At 34.9% G+C, this 23,579-nt stretch overlaps 1 protein-coding gene across 5 annotated transcripts; it reads right to left on the reverse strand.

The window, feature by feature from the left end:
- Positions 1 to 2,186: 2,186 nt before the first annotated feature.
- Positions 2,187 to 20,989, reverse strand: pax6b (paired box 6b). 5 transcript variants are annotated; one of them, XM_065249535.2, is made up of 13 exons: positions 20,859 to 20,989; positions 17,488 to 17,626; positions 14,696 to 14,749; positions 11,161 to 11,291; positions 10,855 to 10,893; positions 10,550 to 10,765; positions 10,101 to 10,266; positions 6,402 to 6,560; positions 6,216 to 6,298; positions 5,982 to 6,132; positions 4,191 to 4,303; positions 3,915 to 4,056; positions 2,187 to 3,616 (listed from the first exon to the last, which is right to left on the reverse strand). In XM_065249535.2, exons 2-13 carry the CDS (start codon positions 17,498 to 17,500, stop codon positions 3,531 to 3,533), a joined length of 1,353 nt encoding a protein of 450 aa, XP_065105607.1. In that variant the 5' UTR covers positions 17,501 to 17,626; positions 20,859 to 20,989; the 3' UTR covers positions 2,187 to 3,530. The 5 variants fall into 5 exon arrangements, with proteins under 5 accessions (XP_065105607.1, XP_065105605.1, XP_065105609.1 ...); XM_065249533.2 differs by lacking the exon at positions 20,859 to 20,989 and having other exon boundaries at positions 17,488 to 18,135; XM_065249537.2 differs by lacking the exons at positions 3,915 to 4,056; positions 20,859 to 20,989 and having other exon boundaries at positions 17,488 to 18,137.
- Positions 20,990 to 23,579: the final 2,590 nt, after the last annotated feature.

A 23,579-nucleotide genomic window follows, 5' to 3' on the forward strand; every position in this document is an offset into this window, starting at 1 on the left:
ATTCTGGCGTAATAATCAAGGACTTTGCTGCTGTAACATGGCAGCAGGAGGTGCAATGATATTACACAGCAGCCGAAAACAGTCCCCTGATATTGAAAGTTACTAAGGTAGCTGTATTATTAAAAATAATATTAGATATAAAATGTATTATTATTGAAATCTTTTAAAAAGCTTTTCGCGTTTTTCCAGCTTAACTTCTTATACTGTATATATGTATATATATATATATATATGTGTATGTATATAGAAATATGTCTGTAATGTAAAAATCAAGTCATACACAAAATGTATCTTTGCAGTATTGACATTGGCTTAACTTGGCACTCTCCTCTATACGTTACATTTTTACTACGCTCGCTAGTACGGTTTAATTTGTACTCTGCTTCTTCCACCGATTTTTTTTTTTGTTTTCTCCTACTTTTATTAATGTAAAGCTGCTTTGAAACAATTAAACAATTTTGAATTTTGTTGAATTTAATTGTATTTATATGGCAGGTATGTGTTTTATACGCACACATTAACTTTACATAGCCTTGTCTATTAGATAACCAAACAATGATAAAGAGTCTAGTTTTACTTATAGCATTTTTTTTACAACCTCAAGACCTTAATGATAGTCAATGAGATAAACTAATAAATTATTATTTTTAAATTATTAAATTGTTCAACTAGGGACTACAGTTGAAAATTAGCCAAGCTGGCTAAACTGGCGCATTTACATAAATGTTTATTAATGTGCACTGTCCCTGTAACTCTAAACTGATTTAATAAATAAACTTTCAACTTATTGTAGTTTATTTTAATGGTCCTAAGATATTTTTTAAAGCATGATAGCACATCTTTCAATGTCATGTACTCCTTCAATTAATATAAACTATGAATAAAAAAATTAATTAAGAAATGCATATCTATGCAGTATACAATACAACTTCTGCTACAAATGGTGCGTTCTGTCACATTATTTCAATCTTTTCTTGCACATCTTTACTTTGGAAACTTCTTCAACATGTCACTTTAGTTTGTCTGCCGGTTAGTGTTTGAGAGAGATTTGGTTTGTCTTTAACTTCCACAGACCATAACCTGACCTGGGTATAAGCAGGATCAGGCGACGGCCCCTGAAACGTTTCTCCCCATTTCACTCATCCACCTCCCCGCTGAGACAGCAAGTGATGCAAAATAACTCGTTCTGCCATACAATCGCTTCATCTCACTATCGGCTCACCCTGGACTCGCTCAGGCTGCTTTATTCCCCTCGCTTCTTCTTTCTCTCTTTCCTCCCCCCATGCTTTTTTCTTCCTTTTAGACCATCGTAACTCTACCAAAACAAGAGCTGGCAGTTGTGAATGGTGTAGGCCATTTCTATTGTGCTGTGTTTTTGTGATGTCTGAGTTGTGTGGAGTCGGCTGGTGTCTTTGTTCACAAGCTCTTTAGTGATTATGAGGTATGTGGGGTAGAAAAGAGGTTTTTTTTTGCGGGCTACTGTGTCTTTAAATCCACTAACAGGTAGTTTGTACACTGTAAAAAATGATCTGCTGCCTTAAATTTTTTGTTGAATCAACTCAGGTTTACAAGTCATTTCAACTTAATATTATTTATCTTGACTAGAGATTAGTTGTTATAACTACAGATGAGTTGTTATAACCTATAAAATGTTATGCAAAAATGATGCACTATATTTTAAAGTAAATTTAGCCTTTATTTTTTACAGTGAACTTAATTTTTTAAGTTGTAGCAACTCATCTCTTGTCAAGATAAATAGTACTAAGTTGACATGACTTGTAAATCTGAGTTGATTCAACAAAAAATTGAAGTCAGCAAGGATTTTTTTACAGTGTAGAAATGTATATTATTTAAAAACAATGTGTTGTATTAATAGGTTGCAAATGCTGCTGTAATAAATAACTTTTGTTTAGTCTAAGCTTGTTGTATTTTAGTAACTTTACACTGTAAAAACTGTTTTTTGTTGGTACACCTTAAAAAAGTAAGTTACCTGGTCCTCTTAAAATTTTGAGTTCATTCAACTTAAAAATATTAGTTCACTCAAAAAAGTTGTCAAATAATATATATTTTTTAATTGAATTAACTCGAAAGTTTAAGGCAACTCAGTAACTTACTTTTTTAAGTTAAACCAACTTTTTACAGTGAGCACAAAAATATAAGAGTGACAAGAAATACTGTACAAAATGTTTTTAATAGTTCTCACAAAATACATTTAGAAAGCTTTTAAATAAAGTTAAATTGAAATATCTGCAAGACAGGGTAGACCTTTCGTTTCCAGAGCAAAAACCATTACAAGTGTTTGATGTTTAAGGGACACAACAAAACGCATAATTCAAGAGATGTCGACAGTTTTTTTTTTTAAACACAAATGGTTGTCCATCATAAATAAAAGACTGCGAGATTAAGCCGCAGTCAAATATACTCGAAGCCAGTGTACTAGAATGTAAAATATTTTCTTTTACAAAATGCTGCAACACAATACTAACAATAAAATAGACAGAATCATTGTGTACTAGATGAAATATGAAGGCTTTGGTCTGTTTTACAATCAACAATGGTTAAGTCTGATATGTACTTGTAAACAACCGTCAAACACGTACGTATTTAAACTCTGTCAAGCATTTTTAATGAATTATTTGAATTAAATATTTCTAGTCTCACAACATTATTCGAAGGAGTACACTATAATACAACTATAACTAATAGACCACTTGTACCTGACCTAAATGTTTTACTGACGAATGAAAATTTGTGGAAACTTATAGATTTTTTCAGGGGCAATAAGAATGAAAATATCCTGAATTTCCGTAATAAAACGGTAACAAACCGTATAAATGTCATTTGTTTGTGGTACAGTCTATCGTGCTTTATCTGCAAATTTCTATCTTTCTCTTTACAATTATAAATTATCGAACTTAAAACAGCCTCTTAATCAGTTAAACCAGCAAAGATTTGCTCCAAACCCTCACAAACAAACTGCAAATGTATTTCATGGCTGTCGTTCCTTTATACAATATCATGCATGTTGATCACAGTCATTAAATCCATTGTGGGAAAGTTGATTTCGTCCTTATAGCGGTTATCTCTCCAAAAGTGGGCAAACAAATATGCTTTTTCTCCTTGGTGGCATGTTTCTGATTGACAGGTGTGACAGGGACTGCATGAAGTCTTGACACGTATCCTGATTTAAACAGTCGCAATATATTGACTTGTGGTTTTCCGTTTTGAGTAGATGAAAGGTCAACATATTTTTTGGCTGTTTGATTTCTCCCAATGTCTTTATATATAAATGCAAATGAACAAATACAAAAAAAGAGAATTGCAAGATGGTAATGTAGCAGAGGTTCGATGTTTTGTTCCATTAAAGTTTTTTTAAGCCGTTGTTGTGTCACTTTAAAGCGTCCAAGTGTCATTTTGAGTATAAGAAGACTGAACTTGGTCTTATATCTGCATGTTTTTTTCGTGAATACTGCTGTAGACGTCCATTAGTGTCTCAGTGTGGAAGTCACAGGGTGAAGTAACTCTTTTCTTTACTGTAATCTTGACCAGTATTGAGACATGTCAGGTTCAGTTCCGGGTACTTGAACAGGGACAGAGACTCCGGGAGAGATGAGTCCTAAACACAGAAACAGGATAAAGGTTAGTTAGTTTAATTTTACTGTTGTGTTATACTGAATCAAGATTAGACATTATTAAAGAAAAAAATTTTGGTTACGAAGGAACAAAAGTGTTACGTATAAAATATTAGGAGAGACAAAAGAAAAACACAATCAGACATACAACAAAGTCATGCATGTAAAATTATAGGGTTGTGCGATATTTTGTCCATATATAAATATGAACAAAAATAACACTAATTTTAAAGTATAGACTAGCTTTTCCAAGCCGGGTACACAATGAACTTTTCTGCCTACCTGTTGAGGCGGTACCAGAAGTTGCCATTGATTGGCTGTTCATGTGTGCCTGCATGTGAGGGGGTGTGTATGTGTCGTAGCTCCGCCCATTCACTGACGGACTGGTGGGCAGCATGCAGGAATAGGAAGATGTCTGGCTTGGCTATAAAGAAAAAATATATAGTGTTTTTATTCTACTGGTTTCTTCTGACACGTGGAAATAGTTTGGTGATGGATAGGAGACGTTCAAGGAGACATCACGCAGGACATTGTGCTGTTTTGGAGGATGTTACTCACTTGCATAGGCAGGTTGTTGGCCATGGTGAAGCTCGGCATTGGAGGCAGACCGGTGTATGTGTTAGTCAGGGCCGTGTCTGATCTGCCCAACATTGATCCTGCTGTAAAGGACACTGGTGGAGAAAAAAAAGTGGTTTATTTGAGGAAATGTGTATAGTTTATTGATTTGAATATTGTATTTTAAAAAAATGAAGAAATTAAAAAAGATAACTCTTATAGTGGAGTTGTATTAACCCTTTCCCTGCCAGCATTTTTCATGATTTTCACAAAAGGTTAATGCCTTCCATAAAAATGCTCTTCTTTAAATATACACAGGGTTTTTTTTGTGATTGTTGCGTGCAAAAATCCTTGATCTTGCGGCATGTTTTCTTAAAAAAATGGGATGGAATATGCAGGATATTTATGCAAATTTATGCGTTGAAATTGCGGGAACTTGCAAAAATTGCAGAAACTTGCAAAAACTGCGGGAACTTGCAAAAACTGCGGGAACTTGCAAAAACTGCGGGAACTTGCAAAAACTGTTTCCAGCTTTTGCAACTTTTCGATGATGTTCACGTCACATAATCACTTCATACCGTTCCCATAGCAACACAGGGACATGGCTGCCCATGTTTGAAGTAAATGCAAAATTTTTCAACTTTCTTGATTTTTGCTACGAAAATGCCAGGATTATGAAATCATGCAAGCCCGGCATATTTTGTGCATGGAAATTTGCAATTTATGCTGCGAAAGTGCGGCGTATTTGAAAAAATGCGGCCCCCGCATAAATATGTGGACTTTGGCTGATTATGCGTTGAATCATGCGTTCGCATAATTGCGTTTTTCTGGAGGGACTAAATATATAAACATATAATATATCAAGTGAAAGAACAGGCCATCTGTTTTCAAATAAGAAAACCTGTTTCATCCTACCTTCATTAGTTCTCTTTTTGTCACCTCTCAAATATGGTTAAGTATCTTCAAAAACACCAAATTTTAAAAAAGCGGAGATAATTGTATTTTTGTAAAGTACTTTTGAAAGAGATCAGATGCATGAGAATTGCCATGAGATAGCGTTTAAAAAAAATTATTACCATATTTACCAAAAACTATTCCAAGATCACCAAAACTGTTACTGCTGAGACTAATACATATTTGCTCTAAAAACGTTTGCATACCTAAAACAAAGTTCATAGATTTGCATTCATTTGTCCTAAAATCTTGATGATAAGTCCAAAATCCACTTTTACAAGGTGTCTGGAAATAAATGTGTTTGCAGCGTGTGAACACAACAACCCTACAATGACAAAAATCCACCCACTCTTTCTTTTATAGTCCCCATTAAACCAAAGCAGTCTCATTAGACATGCTGTTCGGATTCTCTTATTAATGTGATGTCACACTGATAAAGCCCCACCCACGGCCACTGACTACCTGGTTAATTTTACCCAAAAGCTTTTCTAAATGTGTTTGTTAGCATGTATGTGTGTTTATAAGATATATTTTAAGCGAAATCGCTCACTGTCTGTTGGAAAGGGAGTGAGGAGCTGTAGCTCATTTGCATTTAAAGGTACAGACACGAAAACAACACGTTTTTACTCCCACCCAACTAGGGACATTTTGGACTTGCTATAATAAATTATATGTGGGATATTTTGAAATGAAACTTTATGGACACATTCTAGGCACTTCTGAGACTTATATTAAATATGTTTTCATTAAAGATTTGGTCAAATCTGGCCACACGGTATAATGATGAGGACATTGTAGTATTATTTTTTCGAAAGCTAAGGGTCATAGTTTGGCATTTACCAGGAGTGGTGGGTTGTGGTATGGCCTGATAGACGCTGGTATTGAAGCTGCTGCTGATGGGAATGTGACCAGAAGAGTTGCTGGCTTGTCTTCTCTGGTTCCTCAGCTTCTCTTCTCTCCTCCATTTGGCTCTTCTGTTTGAGAACCACACCTGCAGGGGCAAAGCAGCTCAGATATAAACAACGGCTGTCACAATGAAATGCTTAACGATTATAAACGCCATCTTTAACGCACCTGTATTCTGGCTTCTGGAAGATCAATTTTGGCTGCAAGTCTTTCTCTTGCAAAAACATCGGGATAGTGGGTTCTTTCAAACTCTGAAACCGATGGGAACAAAACATGAGTGTTGTCCAAAGCAACTCTTGGTTTGTGTGTATCCTTGTCGTTGCTAGTCATGTCGTTGAGTCTTACGATGCTCACCTTTTTCTAGTGCTTCGATTTGCTCCTGAGTAAACGATGTTCGGTTCCTTTGCAGTTTTCTTTTCAATTGAAGACGCATTTGAGTCTCATCCGAATCTTCTCCGTTTGAGCTGATAGAGTTTGTGTTCTCGCCACCATTGTCCTGTTGCTGGCAGCTATCTGTAAAAATCAAAGACCATTAGATCTTTAATTTCTCATGCAATAAATGACATAGAAGTACTGGACACATTCATAAATAGTCAACAAAACATCATCGCATATTCAATGTGCACTGGTGCATTTTAAGGCATCTGAATGCGCCTTAAGACCGCAACCGCATTAGTCGCATATTTACGCCTCCTTAACAAACTTATAAAAGAATGCGTTAAATGAATGCTGCATGCTTTAACACCCAGACATTCTCCAGCACATATAATGCATAGCAAGTCTTTAAGGCTATTCACCGTATGGGTGTCCAGGGACCCATTGAGGTGACCACCAACCCTTGAATAGAGAGGCGCTTTTCTCTATGACACAATACCAGCAGAATAAGGGAAACCATTAAACAGCGCAGACAGAGATGAGCTGCCAGCCCTTTATCGTACGGCCCGAAATCTCCCGCAGGCACAATTGGACGGGGACAAACAAAAAGAGGCGTGCAGTGCTCGGTATTGTACAACACAAGGATCTAGTCAACAGACCTTTCAGTTCAGTATGTTAACCTCTACACAGCACTGTCATTAATCAAAGACGACCAGACCAGGCCTGTTTAACGCCCGGTAGGGTTAATATGTTCAACAGGAGATGACCCTCGCTTGCTCCAATCGGATTCCTGCTGTTCTCGCTGCATTAACTAGCTGACTTCAGCAACAAATTTTAATTCTGTTTTCATATGCACACCCACACGACATTCAATTCAAATTTATTTCTATAGGACTCTTCAAAAGATTGCATTGTTGCAAGCGGCCTTATAGCAAATGCATTTTAGCCCAAACAGTATAGAAAGAACACTCTTAAAAATTAAAGTGCTTCACGATGCCATTTTTTGTTTCTCAAAGAACCATTTGGTTTCTTTCTTACCTTCAATATAAAAAACATTTTGCCACTACACTGAAAACCCTAATAATTTGACTGAATTCATTTTATTGAGTAAACTTGTTCTCTCGATTCCGTTAAGTAATGGGTCTCCGCAAAATGTATATATTAAAGCTCACTTACATTGTTGGCCACAGACTGAACTTAAATTGTTAAGTTCACCAAACTTGGAGTTTGTACAGTGCATTTAAACAATTACGTTCCCGTGGTGTTCAAAAAGACTGAACTTAAATTCTCATTAAACTTTATAAAATAAAAGGTATTCAGGACTGACTCCATGTCAATCAATAAATGAACTTTCTCCACAGAAGCACACAAAAAACTGCACTGTTCAAATGAATCTTCATTATAGTGGAGAGAAATAAAATTAATTGAAAGTGGTGCATGCATACTAAAGAAAACACTGATCACCAAAAAAACTATAATTTACAACAAAAACATAAATAATGCTACAAAGAGTGTAAAACTTAAAAAATGTTGTATTAACAACGGATTATGTGTCTTATCAGATGATCAGATTCTTTAAACAAAATTAAATAATTCAAAATTTCCATTCGCAAGGGCTTATGGGTATTCCTCACAGGTCACAGCATTTTGTACTGATCATTTTAAGTTAATTACACTTACATTTTAAGTATATGGTTTTTTAAAGTTAATAAGTTAAAAAGATAGTTAAGTTATGGATCCAAAATGCTAAATTTAAGTCATGATTGCTTGACTTTTTGAGTACAAACAGCATTAGGGCTTTTAGTGTAAAAAAAGCTTTTGTGAAACCAAAAGGTTCTTTGGATGTAAAGGTTCTTTATGGAAACTTTTAGCCAAAAATGGTTCTTCTATGGAAGGGATTCCCAAAAACCTGGTGGTTCGCAAGGGAATTCAGTTGATGAAAAACGATTAATTACTTATTAAAAATTATACAATGTAAAAAAAGTAAAAATTAAATAAATTAAATAATATATTAAATTTAAAAATCTAAATTTTATTTGTTTATTCTGAATGTCATATAAGCATTACACAACACTACCATATATAAGAAAACTAAAAACTCATGTGAAATGGACAAATACATTTTGGGCTGGTTTCCCAGACAGGGATTATCTTAAACCAGAACTAGGCCTTAGTTTAATTAGGAAATATAACTAGTTTTAACAAACATGCCCTACTAAAAAAATTATTTCTGTGCATTTTTAATCAAAACAAAGGGCACTGATGTATTTTAAAATGTGTCAGTGCAAGATGTTTTCAGTTTGGACAGCTCTTACATAGCACTGCCCCATAATGTACCAGAAAATGACCAGATGAAGGCCCAATAACAGGTAATAAAAGCAATAACTATGTAAAATACTACTGATAAACACATAAAAAATAAATGTTTTTGAAGATAAACATGCAGATGTGCTATTAGATTGAAATATTTACTTAAAATCTCAGGGGGTACTTCAAGTAAATAATTTAGGTCAACAGTTTTAAACAAAACGTTTAAAACCCCTAGCTGCTCTATGGCATTATGAGGCACCTTTACTTTTAAAACTATAGTTTTAAACAATATTATCTTTCTACGCAACCGACAAAAAACGTTCTTTGATTTGATAGATTTTTAACATGAATGATGTAAGATTTGGTTTAGCCAGGATTCTATGAAGAATTACTCAACCTACAGTAATTAGAAACAAACTATTCATTTAGATTTACTTTTTTTTTACATTGTTTCCTGTAACCAAAAGCCTGTGCGTGTTCTTTGGAAATAAAAGACAAAACGAACTCTAATGAGCAATTACAGAGGACAGAACTCTGCCTGTCACAAATTCCTGCGTGTGACAGAAACATCTTTTGTCTGAGAGCCCGTAGAGCTTTTCTCTGACTCCCCATGGGGTGCAAATGATGTGAAGGTTATTGGAGGAGGGAGGGGGCAGGTGGTACTGCGTGGACACCTCGGCTAAAAACCCGCTTTCTTGTCACGCAGGTCCACGACTCAAACACAAGCCGTATTGTAACGGATGATAAATTACGAATTAATTAGTGCAAACGCAATCGCTGAACTACTTTACTTATTAAAACAAATAACTAAAACAAATAACTTAATATAAAAAAATATTAATCAACTTTAAAAAAAAAGATTTGTTGGTTCAACTTTAAAAAGCAAGTTATGTTGTTGCCTTAAAATTGTGAGTTAATTCAACTTAGTTGTTCAACTAACATTTTTAAGTGGAATTAACTCATTTTAAGGCAACCATGTAACTTACTTACTCTTTTGGGTTGAACCAACTTTTTTTACCTAAATTTTTTTTTTAATTTTCAATTTTATTAATCACTTGAGCTCAATACTTATGAATTAAGAGTTATTAATTTAGTTATTTATTTTCTATTAATAAACAATGCTAATAGAAATGATTATGCTTGCTGTTTTTTGTTTGTTGATTGTTGTGTCTTTGTTATGGTTGTTATTCTTTTTTATATTATTATGCTTGTTGTTTTGCTATGACTGTTGTCAAACTGTTCCTATATATTATATATTTTATATATAATAAAATAACAGTATATTATATAGTTGTATATCACTAATGCTGTTATGTTTTATCATCACTAATGCTGTTATGTTTTATCATCACTAATAGACAGTCTCACCTTGATTCGGTTGCCCGGGCACAGAGGTACCCGGGTACCATCCCGGTCGCGTCCCCCACGTGCCGGTTTGCCCGTTGAGCATCCTCAGCTTGTCATACATGCCATCTGCCCCCATCTGTTGCTTTTCGCTAGCCAGGTTGCGCAGGACTCGGTTTATCGACGACACCTGAAAGGTGTAAAAAGATCATCAGTCAGCACTGTTTGTGATGGCATTCAAGCTCTTAAAAGATTCTGCCCTTACAAAAATTAACCATGGTTTTACTACAGTTAAAAAAAACATGGTTACTGTAGTAAACCAATGGTAACCACAAAATAACCATGGTTTTGACAACAGTGGTTTTCAAAAACCATGGTTAGTGTAGTAAAACCATGGTTAATTTTCATAAGGGTTGTGTCTCTTCCTACTACAATACATCATGTTGTATTAATGAACAAAACTTAAGACTTACGCTGGGTATGTTATCGTTGGTGCACACCCCTTCGGATAGTAGTCTGTCCCGTATTTCCCAGGCAAATATGGATGGACACTCCCTCTTGTACTGGGCTATTTTGTTGACCACTTCGGGCGTCGCTACCCTCGGCTTGCTGCCTCCAATAGCTCGCGGCCGGATGGAGCCGGTCTCATAATATCTTCCCAGAATCTTACTCACACATCCGTTCGACACCTGAATGGACAACAATGTACACAATTCACATACATTATTTACGACTAGATCGGAGTAATGTAATGTACTTCAAACGATTATACGCTTACGTTGTTATCGTCCAGTTGGACTTTTGCATCATCATGGGTCTATGAACACAGAAAATATGCCTTAAAATTGCTAGGATAATTTCATTTAGCTTGAAATGTTCGATGGCGAGTCTTTTCATTTGCATAAATACATTATGATACAAATTTGCTTTTTATTATGTAGTGGACCTGCTGGCAAATTTGTATTATTTTCATTGCACTAAATTAAGATGTAAGGTGTACTATAGTCATTGTGTGTGACCATGATGGATAATCGGAGTCACTGATTATAACTGTATAAGCTTGTAGATGGTTCTGAATGGTCACCTGTAAAATCCTGGAGATGTCGCAGGGTCGTGCTCCACTGTGAGCGAGTTCAACAATCTTCTGTCTGGTGGTGTCTGGTAAGGGTCTGCCGTTCACAAAGACCCCGCCGAGCTGGTTGACGCCACTGTGACCTGTAGCACATGAAGATATAATAAGTTGGCTTATCTTTTGAAAATCCTGTTTAATAGGTGTCCCATTGTTAAAAATAAAGCTCCACTTCTTAAAGCATCTCTTTGTGACTGTGTCTGATTGCAAGGGAAAACAGTATAACACAACAGTGTGTTCAATTGTTATAATAGCAGTAACTGTACAGTTATATAGTGCACCATTACACTGAAATGTAAAGTGAAACTGGAAGGACAATTCATTTAAAATGCTTTATAAAGTTAGCATTAAAAAAACATGCCAACCTTTACCTTTTGTAAACTGTAAATTTTGAATGCTGGTCCTACATAGTTAACAACCTGAATGTCATTCACCAGACTTAGATCAATACAAGTACAGAATCGACTGACCTACAAGTCAAAACATCTCCATTCAAGTGAACTGAAATTTTCATAATCACATTGTTCATATGTCCTGAAGAGAACACAACACAGTGCCAAGTGTTACACAGGACCTGACTAACAAATCTCTAATAAAGACGACCATCAGTGAACTATCAGTGAACCACAAAACGCCCTAAAGAGACCAATTAACACAAACTCATTTTAATAACAATTACAAAATCATCCACAATTTTAAAACGCATATTTGGAGCATAATAAGTAGTATAGCAATATAGCATAAATATTGTTATATAAAGAATGACCGGTCAGCATGCGTAAGGTGAAACATAAACATACCAAGTGATCGAAAATTCCAATGCAAAAACGCCAAAAACCAAAACTATGAAAGCCTCCCGGTGTGTATGTGTGTCTCTCTCTCCTCTCTCTTCTGACTGCAGGAGCCCGAGCTCCTAAGCAATAAATAAGCTCCAAATATAGCAGAAGAAGAAGAGGGGGGAAATATGATGAGACTCTCTGACATTTGTCTTTAGAATAAAGCGAGGTGCACGTCAACTTTGAGCTTAATTTCTGGAAATAGGCGGAGGTCGCCTCGGATCAGGCGCGCGGGCTCATTGAAAAGATCAGCTGAAGCGCTTGTGGCAGGACTGTCACATTATATGACAACGCTTTGCTTTTGAAAACGCATCGTCCAGACAAACAGTAGCATGATAAAACGACCCTTTCTGTCTGCATTTTGGGTATCAGACGAAATTGGACTGTGCTTGTGCTGCCTTGAAGGAAGACTATGTTTTATTTGTAGCTGTAGGGTCATCGCGCGGGCCTGAGAAAGGGGGCGTGCAGTGACAAACTTTTTTTTAACACGTCAGACTGTTTGGATTTTTTAACAAATCTGTCCCAAAATAATCCTATTGTACAAATTAGTAAATCTTAAAGAGCCTAATTTAAAAAAAATCGTAACACTTTACAATAAGGTTGTTAAAATTGGTAAATGCATGCATGAAAAAACAATGTTAGTTTTTGTTAATGCCAATACAATTGTTTATGTTAGTTCATTGTGCATTAAGAGTTTTGTGCAGTACAGTTTTTAAAAATATATTAGTAGATGCTAAATTTAACATGAACTTCGATTAATAAATATTGCAGAAGTATTGTTCGTTCATATTAGCTAATGAATTAACTAATGCTAACAAATGCAACCATAAGAAAACGTATTTCCAAAACATTTAACTATGTAAATTTGTTAAAAGTGGTACTGTTTGCCTCGGAAAGCTTAAAAATACTTAATTATGTGAGTTAATCCAGTTGATTCATATTTAATTAACAATCGTTTGGACTAATAAAATAAAATTTTGAACATATATTCATTTGTAGAAAAGCATCTGCTTAATGCCTAATGTAAATGAAACATTTTAAGGGATCTATACTAAATACATTTTATATAGACACTTGAAATAACATTAATCCTGGACTAATTTTAATGAAGCTTATTTAAAGCACTGATAAATTCATGATTTGCACAACAATCGTCTTGTAATCTGTCTAGATCTTCTTAAATAATCCACTCTCATCCTCTCTGTCTTTAATCATTCCTGGATTAGATTGATTTAATAGATTTAAGAATGCGGCTTTATTACATGTTTAGATTTTGATCGATGTCACTAATAAATAGAATCATCACCAGATCTATCATTTCATAGTTCAGAGGTTAACGCTTAATAATCGTGTATTTCCCTGTAGATGTGACCCGACATAATCATACAACTGTTCTATTACATCTCTACTAATGAGGTAACATATGTTGTACATGTCTAACACTACACGGCCAACATCAGTCCCGAGTAAAACCAGACGAAATAAAACCAAATTTACTGCTTCGATAAAGAGCTTTTATTTCGAAAAAAATATGATTCATTTATTTTAGTAGCGACCAATGTCGCTTACACTTTTAAGTAAACTCGAAACAACCCACATAAAATATTGTATTATACTTTAATTTGAAGTAAATTGTAGCACATTATATAATATGTCATAGTAATTACTAGACTTTTTGATAGTGTTTATCCTGTACTATTGTTGTGAGTTAATAAATTGTAGTAAATATTGTATTATAGCCCACTTTAATATTTACTATGGTATGTTCAAAAACAATAGCCTATAGTATCTAGGAACTTTACTATAAATACTAGTCGACATTAAGTCTATGCATTACCTGCTATCCCTCATTAGTACACAGAAAATATTTTTTTGCCAAAACAATTCTCTCTGTACCCTTTTTTCCTATACAATAGTTGATTTAAATCTTTATGGGAGCATATTGGATATTTCCAAATAAATAATAACAAATAAACATTCATTATTCCAAAGGCATTTCACATCAAGTGACAAATGCATAAACTGTGATGCTATGCGGTTTACGGGCGAACATAATGTTTTTTTTCCTGGAGCAGCTTCAAGTAAACACAAAAACCATAAAAAAATCAAATCATAATTTAAATAATTAAATATAATCCATGTGTCCTTTTTCAGATCTGTTTTGGTACCGTCTGCTCATCTATACACAATTTTCAGTCAGACAGCGATGAAAATATATTTTTTTACTCATTATCAAACATTTGATCACATATCCGTTTTCAGTTTATTTATGCGAGTAAGTAAAATACAATTGGCTCGCACAGGTATTTGCCTTTCTTTTAAATATTAATATAATATGAAATAATTGTTGCTATCTTGCAAAAAATTGTGCTGAGAAAATTTGATATCACAAATACACACTTTCTATTATTTTATCACTTTTGTACTTCTTTTTTGACCTTTGTACTTCTCTGTAATTAAAATTTCCGCCTCATTTAAAAATGCAATGCAATTAAAGTTGAATGGATAAAAATTCAAGCCGCAAAGAAAAGAAAAATCCCCAAACTGCTCTAGAAAAGCAGGTCTTATTATTTTTTAAGAGGCATATTCTAAGTTACTATGGCACATTTAGATATAATATAAAAAATAACACTTAATATAAAAAACACACTTACTGTTTTGCATCATGGAGGCCACTCCAGATTCCCACGTGGGTTGGTTGTGATATTCTATTTATGACAAAGAAAATAAATAGGGGTTAGATTGAAATCATTTTATTATCAGATCCCAGTTGCAACAGTTGTGTCTTTTCATTTTTTTGCCGATGCTTTGGTGCATCTTAAAATCAAGCTGTTTTTTATCTGGCGGGTAAGGAAGTTAAATTATGTTTGTGAGAATTAGCCTTTCTAAATTAATTTCATCTTTTTAAAACTTGCCTGGTAACAGAGTTGACTGTCCGCTTAAAACATTTTTCGACTATTTAGATCGCTCCTAGGATAAAGCAAAAAAGTAATATTAGTAATATTACCAGTACCGCTTTAAATCCATATAATACATCCAAATATTACTGATTTTAGTGTTTTGATTGAAGTAACTAATTTAATGGTTTATAACACGCAACGCTGGATTTTGCACCTGCCAATTTGTGAAAGTTTATGAAAGTTATACATTTAGTTGGGTGTGCACATCACACTGCTTTGAGCAATGAAACGTAATGTAACTCCACACAGATGAAAGTTCACGCATGGATTTGTTGGTGGTCTGTAAAAATGTTTTCCTTCTCTTTAGATCTTCCCGTCAAAAGTGTACAGTGACACACGCTGTCTACTTCGCATCAGTGCTCTGAAAAGTGAGATCGGGAGGGGGTGAGAGAGTCCTAACAAAGCATGCTGGAGCTCAACAATGCGCCTCTTTTTACCTTCTATACCCAAACCCTGCGAGCACAACCCGGCCTCTGCAACTAGCAACACAGCCTCCCACTAAACGTACCAATACTTGCCCGAATACAAAGAGCCGAGGCCACCCTGCCCCCCCAAAACGACCAAACACATACACACACACACACACACACACACACACACACACACACACACCAGCACTGTCACTTTCCTGATGGCCGTGACCCCGGTGCCCGAACCCAAATGCGTGTTTCTGTTTGTGTGGATTGGGGAAATAGAAAAGTAATTTCGCGTTATAAATATCTGGAGGTGATTGTGTAACGGGTGTGGGTTGTTAGGGGTTGTAAAAGGATGCAACAGCCCAGTAGGGCGCTCAATTGGAAAAAAACAATTGCAATAAAGGATCTATTCAGTGTGATCGCTAAAAAGGGGCCCGGCGAAGGAGAAAGTCTTTCGTTTCGTTTTCTCACCCGACGCTGCAATAACAAAACTGCTGGGTCTGTTTTCATGCGCCCTCTCTTCCCAGGACTCATGGGCTTGTGTCGGCCGACATTGTGCTAAACTTTAAAAATGTTATCTAAAAAGTAAAGCTAAACTTTTCCCACAAACGGTAAACTTTTTTACATATTACACGAACTTATTTTTATATTAATTTAGGAATTTTTAATATATTAAGTGAGACGAGATTAAACATGTTCTCAAAAATAAAAACAGAAAGGGTAGTGTAACGAATTAAATTAAATAATAAAAAATATACGAGTGCCGATTTTGTAGTACAGCGTTGTCTGAAAAACATTTTGGTACAAACCGCATGCCAGGCTAACTTAACCTCTACACTAACAGTGAAAAATCAACTATTAAGCCCCTTAATCGCTTCCACAGAAAAATGTTAATTGTATTGTGCTCTTTAATTTGCAATCGTTGTAAGGTGCTTTTGGACTCGGTTAATTATTTATCTAAGATAGTGTATAAGCGGTTGTTGTTGTTTATGAGGTTAACTAGGATCTCATCTGCATTTCTTTCGTTTGTGTAATCCTTAACTACAATTGCTTTAATTAAACATGCTTATTCAGGAAACTGTGTTCTCCATAAACATCATTCACATGCAGACATGCATCTGTATCGGTACAAAGGCGCAGTGGGAAGTTTTTAAGGATCTGACATTAACATGCTGTAATCATCTTATAGTGCCATCGCTGGAAAAGATTTTGTCTTTGGAGCTACATTTATTTAGCGAATGTTTATGGGACTTAGCGTCCTTAGCGCTACTGTTACAGATACAAACTTGACCAGTACGTGTTTATTAGTTAGTGTATATGCTACGTGTTAAGCAAAACAACTTGGAAGAAGTGGGCCTAAAGTTTGCTAAATGCTAAAATAGCTGCGATGTCTACGATTTTAAAGTTAATAAAATGTAGTGGTTATCCTTTTATCGTTTATTAATTTCTTCGGTAAATTATAAAGTTCGGCATTTTATTTTTTACATATAAAATATGTAATTATTTTGGTAAATTGAGCAAAGCGCTGTAAGTTAGTCTCTGACTGAAGACTAAACTTTGAAGTATTTGAAAAACACTCGCAACAAATATTTAGGATATTTAGCCTACTTTTTACCACACAATTATAAAGCAAGCAGCCCCTAAAATTCGGATAAATTATTTAGCTGGCAATATATTTGGACAAATTAAACTGACACCCTTTTTAAACGGGTCAGCGCATTTGTTCTTCGTAATAAACACTGTTCAGGCCTAATGTGCCATCGTACTCTTTCTTGTTTTAGATTAAAATTATACTTTTCTCAAACATAAATATTTTTTTGCATAAAACAGCAGACAAATAATCCAACAGTGACCCTTCATTTTAATTATAGAATTATAAACAGATCTAACCTTATTTATTTTTATGACGTATGCAACACCAACAATAGCCTACTATTATCAATTATAAGAAGTATCACAAAGAATATTTTGCTCTTAATAAAGTGGATTAAATGGAGCACTCCTGTAAATAGTGTGGTCGCACCTGCGTCGCACACTAACTTGAAGTTTTAAGATTGAACATGCACTCACCTTTCTGAGGCATTGCTCCACCGCCTGAGCCCTTCCAGGCTAAAGAGTAAAACTGAGTAATAAACAATGGATGTCCAACAGTGTCTTCTTAAAAAAAATATAAAGTTTTCCAGCGTCCTTCTCTCTGATAGGGAATCCCCTGTGAAGCAGACACAGATTGACAGTAAGCGGAGATGTCAGTGCTGCGCAGGAGCTGTGAGAGTGAGTGAGTGTGTGTGCTCCCTCGTTAGTGTGCGAGTGAGTGAATGAGCGAGAGAGGGAGTGAGAAAGTGAAGGCGCACGGGAGAGAAAGAGAGAGAAAGAGTGGGTCGTGGAGAGAGAGGGTTGAACATACACCTATGCTGATTGGTGATGGTGATGATGTATCAGTCTGTCTTAACTGGACCATTAGAGAAGCTCTGACCCACTGTCAGCACAAATCAGAGCCTTAGTGCAGAAAACAGGCCGTGTTTGAATTAACTCATGTAAATGCTGAGCGCCCCCTCTCAAACTTAATACAAATTGCTTAATAAAATATTTTTTGATTCAGATTGTGTGCTGTGCCTAAATCACACCACCCTCAAAAAATGCAGTGGCTTTAACCCATTCAAAGCTGTAATACTTTGCTCTGTTTTTACATTGCAATCAGCGGCGTAATTCATGTGTTTATTTTTCCTGTGCATTTATATAATCAGATATACGGAAAACAACTTATTCCATGTATTTTTTATATTTTATTATTTTCTTGTTTTCTATTAGCCATATTTACTCTCATGTCTATGCTTTTTGTGCTAAAAAAGTACTTTGCGTAAAAACCAATGAAAAAGCTATATAGAAATAAATCCTTAACAAAATAAAAAATACTAGAAGTAGATAATCAGTGTTACATTTTGTAAAGCTGTTTTATGGTTACATTAAATTGTTTTTGTCTTGCATATTATAATGTTATATGTGTGACACGACTAATAAAGTCTTATGTTATAATTACACTGACGTGAAATGTGAAATCTTACAACCTTATTCGTCTCTCTTTAATCAAATATTCCGTGATTTACTGTGTAAATAATGGTTTGTTGGGCTTTTAAGTCCTGAGAGATCCTCCACGACCCTGATAGAAGAAAGCAACCTGTTGACAGCTGTGAATCTAAAAAGAGAACCTGTTTGCTCTGTGCATTAAGTGCACTTGCAAATGGTCTCAGTAAAACAAACGCAAACACTCTCCACGTGCTTTTGTTGACACTCACGCGCGTGTACCACCTTATCTGAGCGCGGAGGTTACGCCTGTGTCCACGTGGCCACGGCCGCCACGTACTTTTTTCCATAATTTCATCGTTCACTTGTTTTACAGGCTTTAGTCATCTGTAGCCTACTACACCAAAGCATTCCCAACTAGAGATGCGCAAACTAAGGGGGGATGAGATTGGTGTGCTTAGGAAACAGTGGCACTGCATTTATTTATTCCCCGACATATGCAAAGTTAGGAGAAGTCAAAGCACCTCAGTAAACTAACTAGAGGTGAATGAGAGCCCCTGAGAGCCAATGCGAATCTTACTGTGTCACTAAAAAGAGACAAACGACACTGCCGAGGGGTATAAAGAAATCTCAGCGGAACAGATCTGTCCCGATGGGCCCTGCAGAGTTTCTGTCTTATTTCACAAATTAGCCCTTATCGATCCTTGGATTTCCTTTTTATTGAAGTAGATAGGAAAAACCCAATGATTGCTTCATGTGATTTAGTGGTGAGTGACCACTATCAATGCAACGATCAGACAATATCCAAATATACTTTACACGCTTAGTAACATTACTGCAAAAATGCAGCATGAAGTTAAAACAAATATTTTATATTTGTATAATCAATTTAACCTACTGTTTTAAAAGTTTTGACTTGTGATAAGTTGACATAACTTATAAAAACAAGTTGAAATAGTTTAACTTAATTTGTTAAGTTAAAGTAACAAACATATTTTTTGACAAAAATGCAGCATTTTTACAGTTTTATACGAAAATTATTATTATTAAATTTTTTAAGAGATTTTGATTTAGACAATTTACTTTTGTATACTCATTTTTGTGTTTATATGATAACTTTCAGTTTATTGGTAATTAATTATATTTCAAATCATTACACAAAGTAATTAATATGAACTCTTTTTAAAGCTTTAACTAATGTAAACAATAATTCCCATTGTAATTTAAGGGAAACAATTGACCCTTTTTGAATTGATTTGTTCTTTAGATAACTTATAAATCCTCATTGTGTTAATGAGGTGTGTTTAGGATGAGGGGACATCTTCACCCTTCAGGCCATAGAAACCCAGCACATCACATGAACCCTGGAGATAGCAATTTTACACGCAAAGCAATTAGCCCTACTGGGATTAGTAAGTGCTAATACCAATTCGTGAAAGGTAATCCCTAATGTTGTCGCTGTTTCGCTGTTGGCCATAGTGGTCACTGTGTCTCCTCTATTAATGTGGGGAGTGACGTCATACTGTAGAACACCATCAACAATAGAGTGCGTCAATATAAAGAGAAAATAATGAACTGGTTTACTGTACTGTTTAATTAATTATTCTCTGGGATGCCATTATACTGCCATTAAACTGCATTCTCCATACATGTACAGTTATGTGAACAGTTTCATGTTTACCCTATTAAGAGTTTTATTAAGCTTTTCACAAGCTATTTTTATATGTAAATGTATTTTTCATATATCTATTTATTTTAATTTGCCTCATTTTTATTTGACGGTTTAAACTCTGTCCGGTTATCCCTGATGTCGACGAATGGACTGAAAGATAAAACTAACTAAACTTGTTTAACCTTCGTTAAAATAAAAACACCAAAATTAAAATAAATAAATCCAGCAACATAATGGGAGCACATATATAAATGAAAAATAAAACAAAAAACTAAATTTTAATAAATTAGACAATTTACCCACAAATATATCAAATAGGCCTAACTAATAAAAATAATGTTAAGTAGCCTACAAAATAGAGAAATGGCTCACAATAGGCCTAGCTTAGACATGATGCAAAAATAATTAAATTAATTGTCAAAACGTTAATGCATATATAATACCAAACATGTAATTCACCGGTTAGCTTTTTTTAAAGTATTTGTTTGCGATTCCCGGTTTATGTCAGGTGTTTGCAACTGCATGTATAAAAAAATGTTAGCTGTAGGCCCACCATTTTTCTTTAAATAGTTTCCGATCATTTAAGCAATAAATACTGACTGCCATTTACTGACAGAAAATGTAAAATAATGCAATGTCTAATTTCTGTATTTTCATTTAGTAAAGGCGGCCTTTAGTAAAGAAAATGTATATTTACTTCACATATATTTACTTCATGTATTAAAGGAGAATGAAGAATGAAACTTACCGGAATATTTTTGTCCTGGTATTAATATCCTGCTGTTATAAGCCTAGATGTCACGCTTGAATAAATTAAAATCATCTCATGACTCCAGGTTTTTGTCACGTTTGAATCCCTTTTGGATTTGAAATGAAAACCGATGTAACCCTCACCCTGTAAACTTTCTCTCCTTTTTTAATAATCAGACGTAGCTTGTCGATGATTGGTCAGATGGTGCGCTACGTCACATTGTAAAATAGCTCTCATATAATCATACATACAGAACATAAGGGGAACTCTTTATTTTTTTTCTACATCTGGGATTGTTTTTTATATGCTGGGTAAATAATTAGGAGTCTTTTAAGTCATGATTTTTAAAAAAAAATCTGGGCTTTTCTTTCAAAATATTTTCAAAATATTAAAAAAGAATCCTTGATGTAATGTTATAATAAAAAGACTATAAGATAATATAAATGAGATATCATTATTAAATGAATATAACCTAGTAGCCTAATAGAAAAAAATATAAATAAAAAAGATTATATTATATTTCAATAAAACTTTATTTTATACTATTTAATATGCATAATATGATATAGTGACGTTTTTACACATTTATACATTCATAAAGACATATTTAACATTTATTGAATCTATTAATATCCTGCACAAAGTAAAAATGCAGCACTCGCTACAGATATCTTTTTCGAAACGGTCCCGAAATGTCAAACGTTGTTTTTGTGAATCTCCCTTTCATTCCGGGTTGCCATCCGTTTACTAAGCAAATATTGAATAAGATTTTATTTACCATAGTATACTCATTCAGCTGGAAAATCAAATGGTTAACCGGTACAACAGCACGCTTAGTCAATCTGTTTGTTTCCACTATAGCAGCCCGTGTCCGTCTTTCTAAAACTGTTTGGTTATGCTGTGAGTATTTTTTTACTTTTTAATGCGTTAAATAAAGAGCAGAATTAACGAATTTAACTTTATACACAGTAGGCTGTACATCAAAGGGATTTGAAAGCACGGCACTAGAGCACACTGCTCCTTAAACATGAAATAAAGGTGAACCAACACGTCTTATTGTCCTTATAGACATCGTGCAAATGGGCAACAGTAAATGAATGGGTTGTGTTGGTTCTTCGGAGGGTTTTGCGGCAGGTATGGAGGACAGATGCATTATTCAGCCTTTTGTTTGACGTATCCACAATTAAGAGGCACAGAAAGGCTGCAGGTTCTTCAGAAGATGCTGGAAACCGCACGGCTTATCGCGCTGTCAATAAAAGAAGAGACGCGAGCCAGGTGCATCGCTCCCTGTTTCACGACACGCGGCTCTCCAGAACCCGACCAGGCGTGAAGAGAAATCTGTTCAGCCGGCCTCTCTCTCTCTCTTTCTCTCACTCTCTCTCTCTATCTCCCTTGCTCTCTCTCTCTCTCTCTTTCATACAATTTTCTTAAAGTTTTTTTTAAGCTAAGCTTTATAGTTTATTAGGACAGGTGTAATATCAGTTTAATAATTGAATTTAATACTCAAAGCATAAACTACAAGGAATAGCCTAAATTCTGTAATGCATAAAACTTGTTTCTAAAATTGAAATTTCTTTATTAATTACAAAGTACAATCGAAGTAGAGATTCAAAGCTGTGGTATGGTAAACATATGTAAAGTTTCTCTTATCTATATTTGTGTTTAAAGATATATACAGTATCACTTATAGACTTTGTGGACTCTTGGTATTGGTATTTTGTTCTTTTAAAAGCTGCTGTAAATTCTTTGTTTTACCTTAAAGGGGACATTTCACAAGACTTTTTAAGATGTTAAATAAATCTTTGGTGTCCTCAGAGTGTTGATGTGAAGCTTTACCAAAAAAAAAACCAACCCGTTCTCACCAAGATGCGTACAAATGACACGCAGTGTGATTATCGTGCAATAGATACGCCAAATTCCGATTTTGCGTGCATATGATACGCCAGCCCTTCCCATTCACTTATATGGCGAATCGTTTCGTGACGTTTTATTTATTGTTTTCTCATTTGTTTTCTGTTTTTTAAACCATTTTCGCTTGGGTTTAGGGTTAGATTTCACATTTGTTTAAGCAGGTTATTTAATATACAGGTTTCTTTAAGTTTTTATCTATATTTAAGCCATGGTCGCTTGGAGTTGGGGTTAGAGTTGGGGTTTGGGTTAGGATGTCATTTTTATATAACAAAAAGTTGTTCTAACCCTAAACCCAGAAGCTTTACCTAAAAAAAACTATATAAAAACTATAATAAAAAATTATATAGATAATTTATTATAACATATTAAAATTGTCACTTTATAGGTGTGAGCAACAATTTGCCGTTTTTGAATGTGACCCTTTAAATGCAAATGATAAAATGCAAACACTGATCGCCATAATGGTGGTTTGTTGAAATTGATTGGTGTCAATCATTTTCTCTCTTTCCCTCTGTCTCTCTGCACTAAATGGCAGTCCCTTGGTTAGATCAGTGAATCCCAACCCAGTCCTACATGGCACTCCTCCCAGAATGTTTTTGATTTCTCCCTGATTTAACTCATCAGTTTGTTAGTGTTCATTCGGGAGACAGACAGATCTCCAGCGGTCTGGGAGGAAGCTGAATCAGATGTTTTATATAAGGAGCGATCAAAAACATCCTGGAAGCGGTGCCACATAGGACTGGGTTCGCCCCTTCTGACATCACAAAGGGAGTGAAATGTCAATGACCTACTTTGTCATGCTTGCAA

Source organism: Paramisgurnus dabryanus, chromosome 2, assembly GCF_030506205.2.
Source record: "Paramisgurnus dabryanus chromosome 2, PD_genome_1.1, whole genome shotgun sequence".
NCBI classification, from domain to species: Eukaryota; Metazoa; Chordata; class Actinopteri; order Cypriniformes; family Cobitidae; genus Paramisgurnus; species Paramisgurnus dabryanus.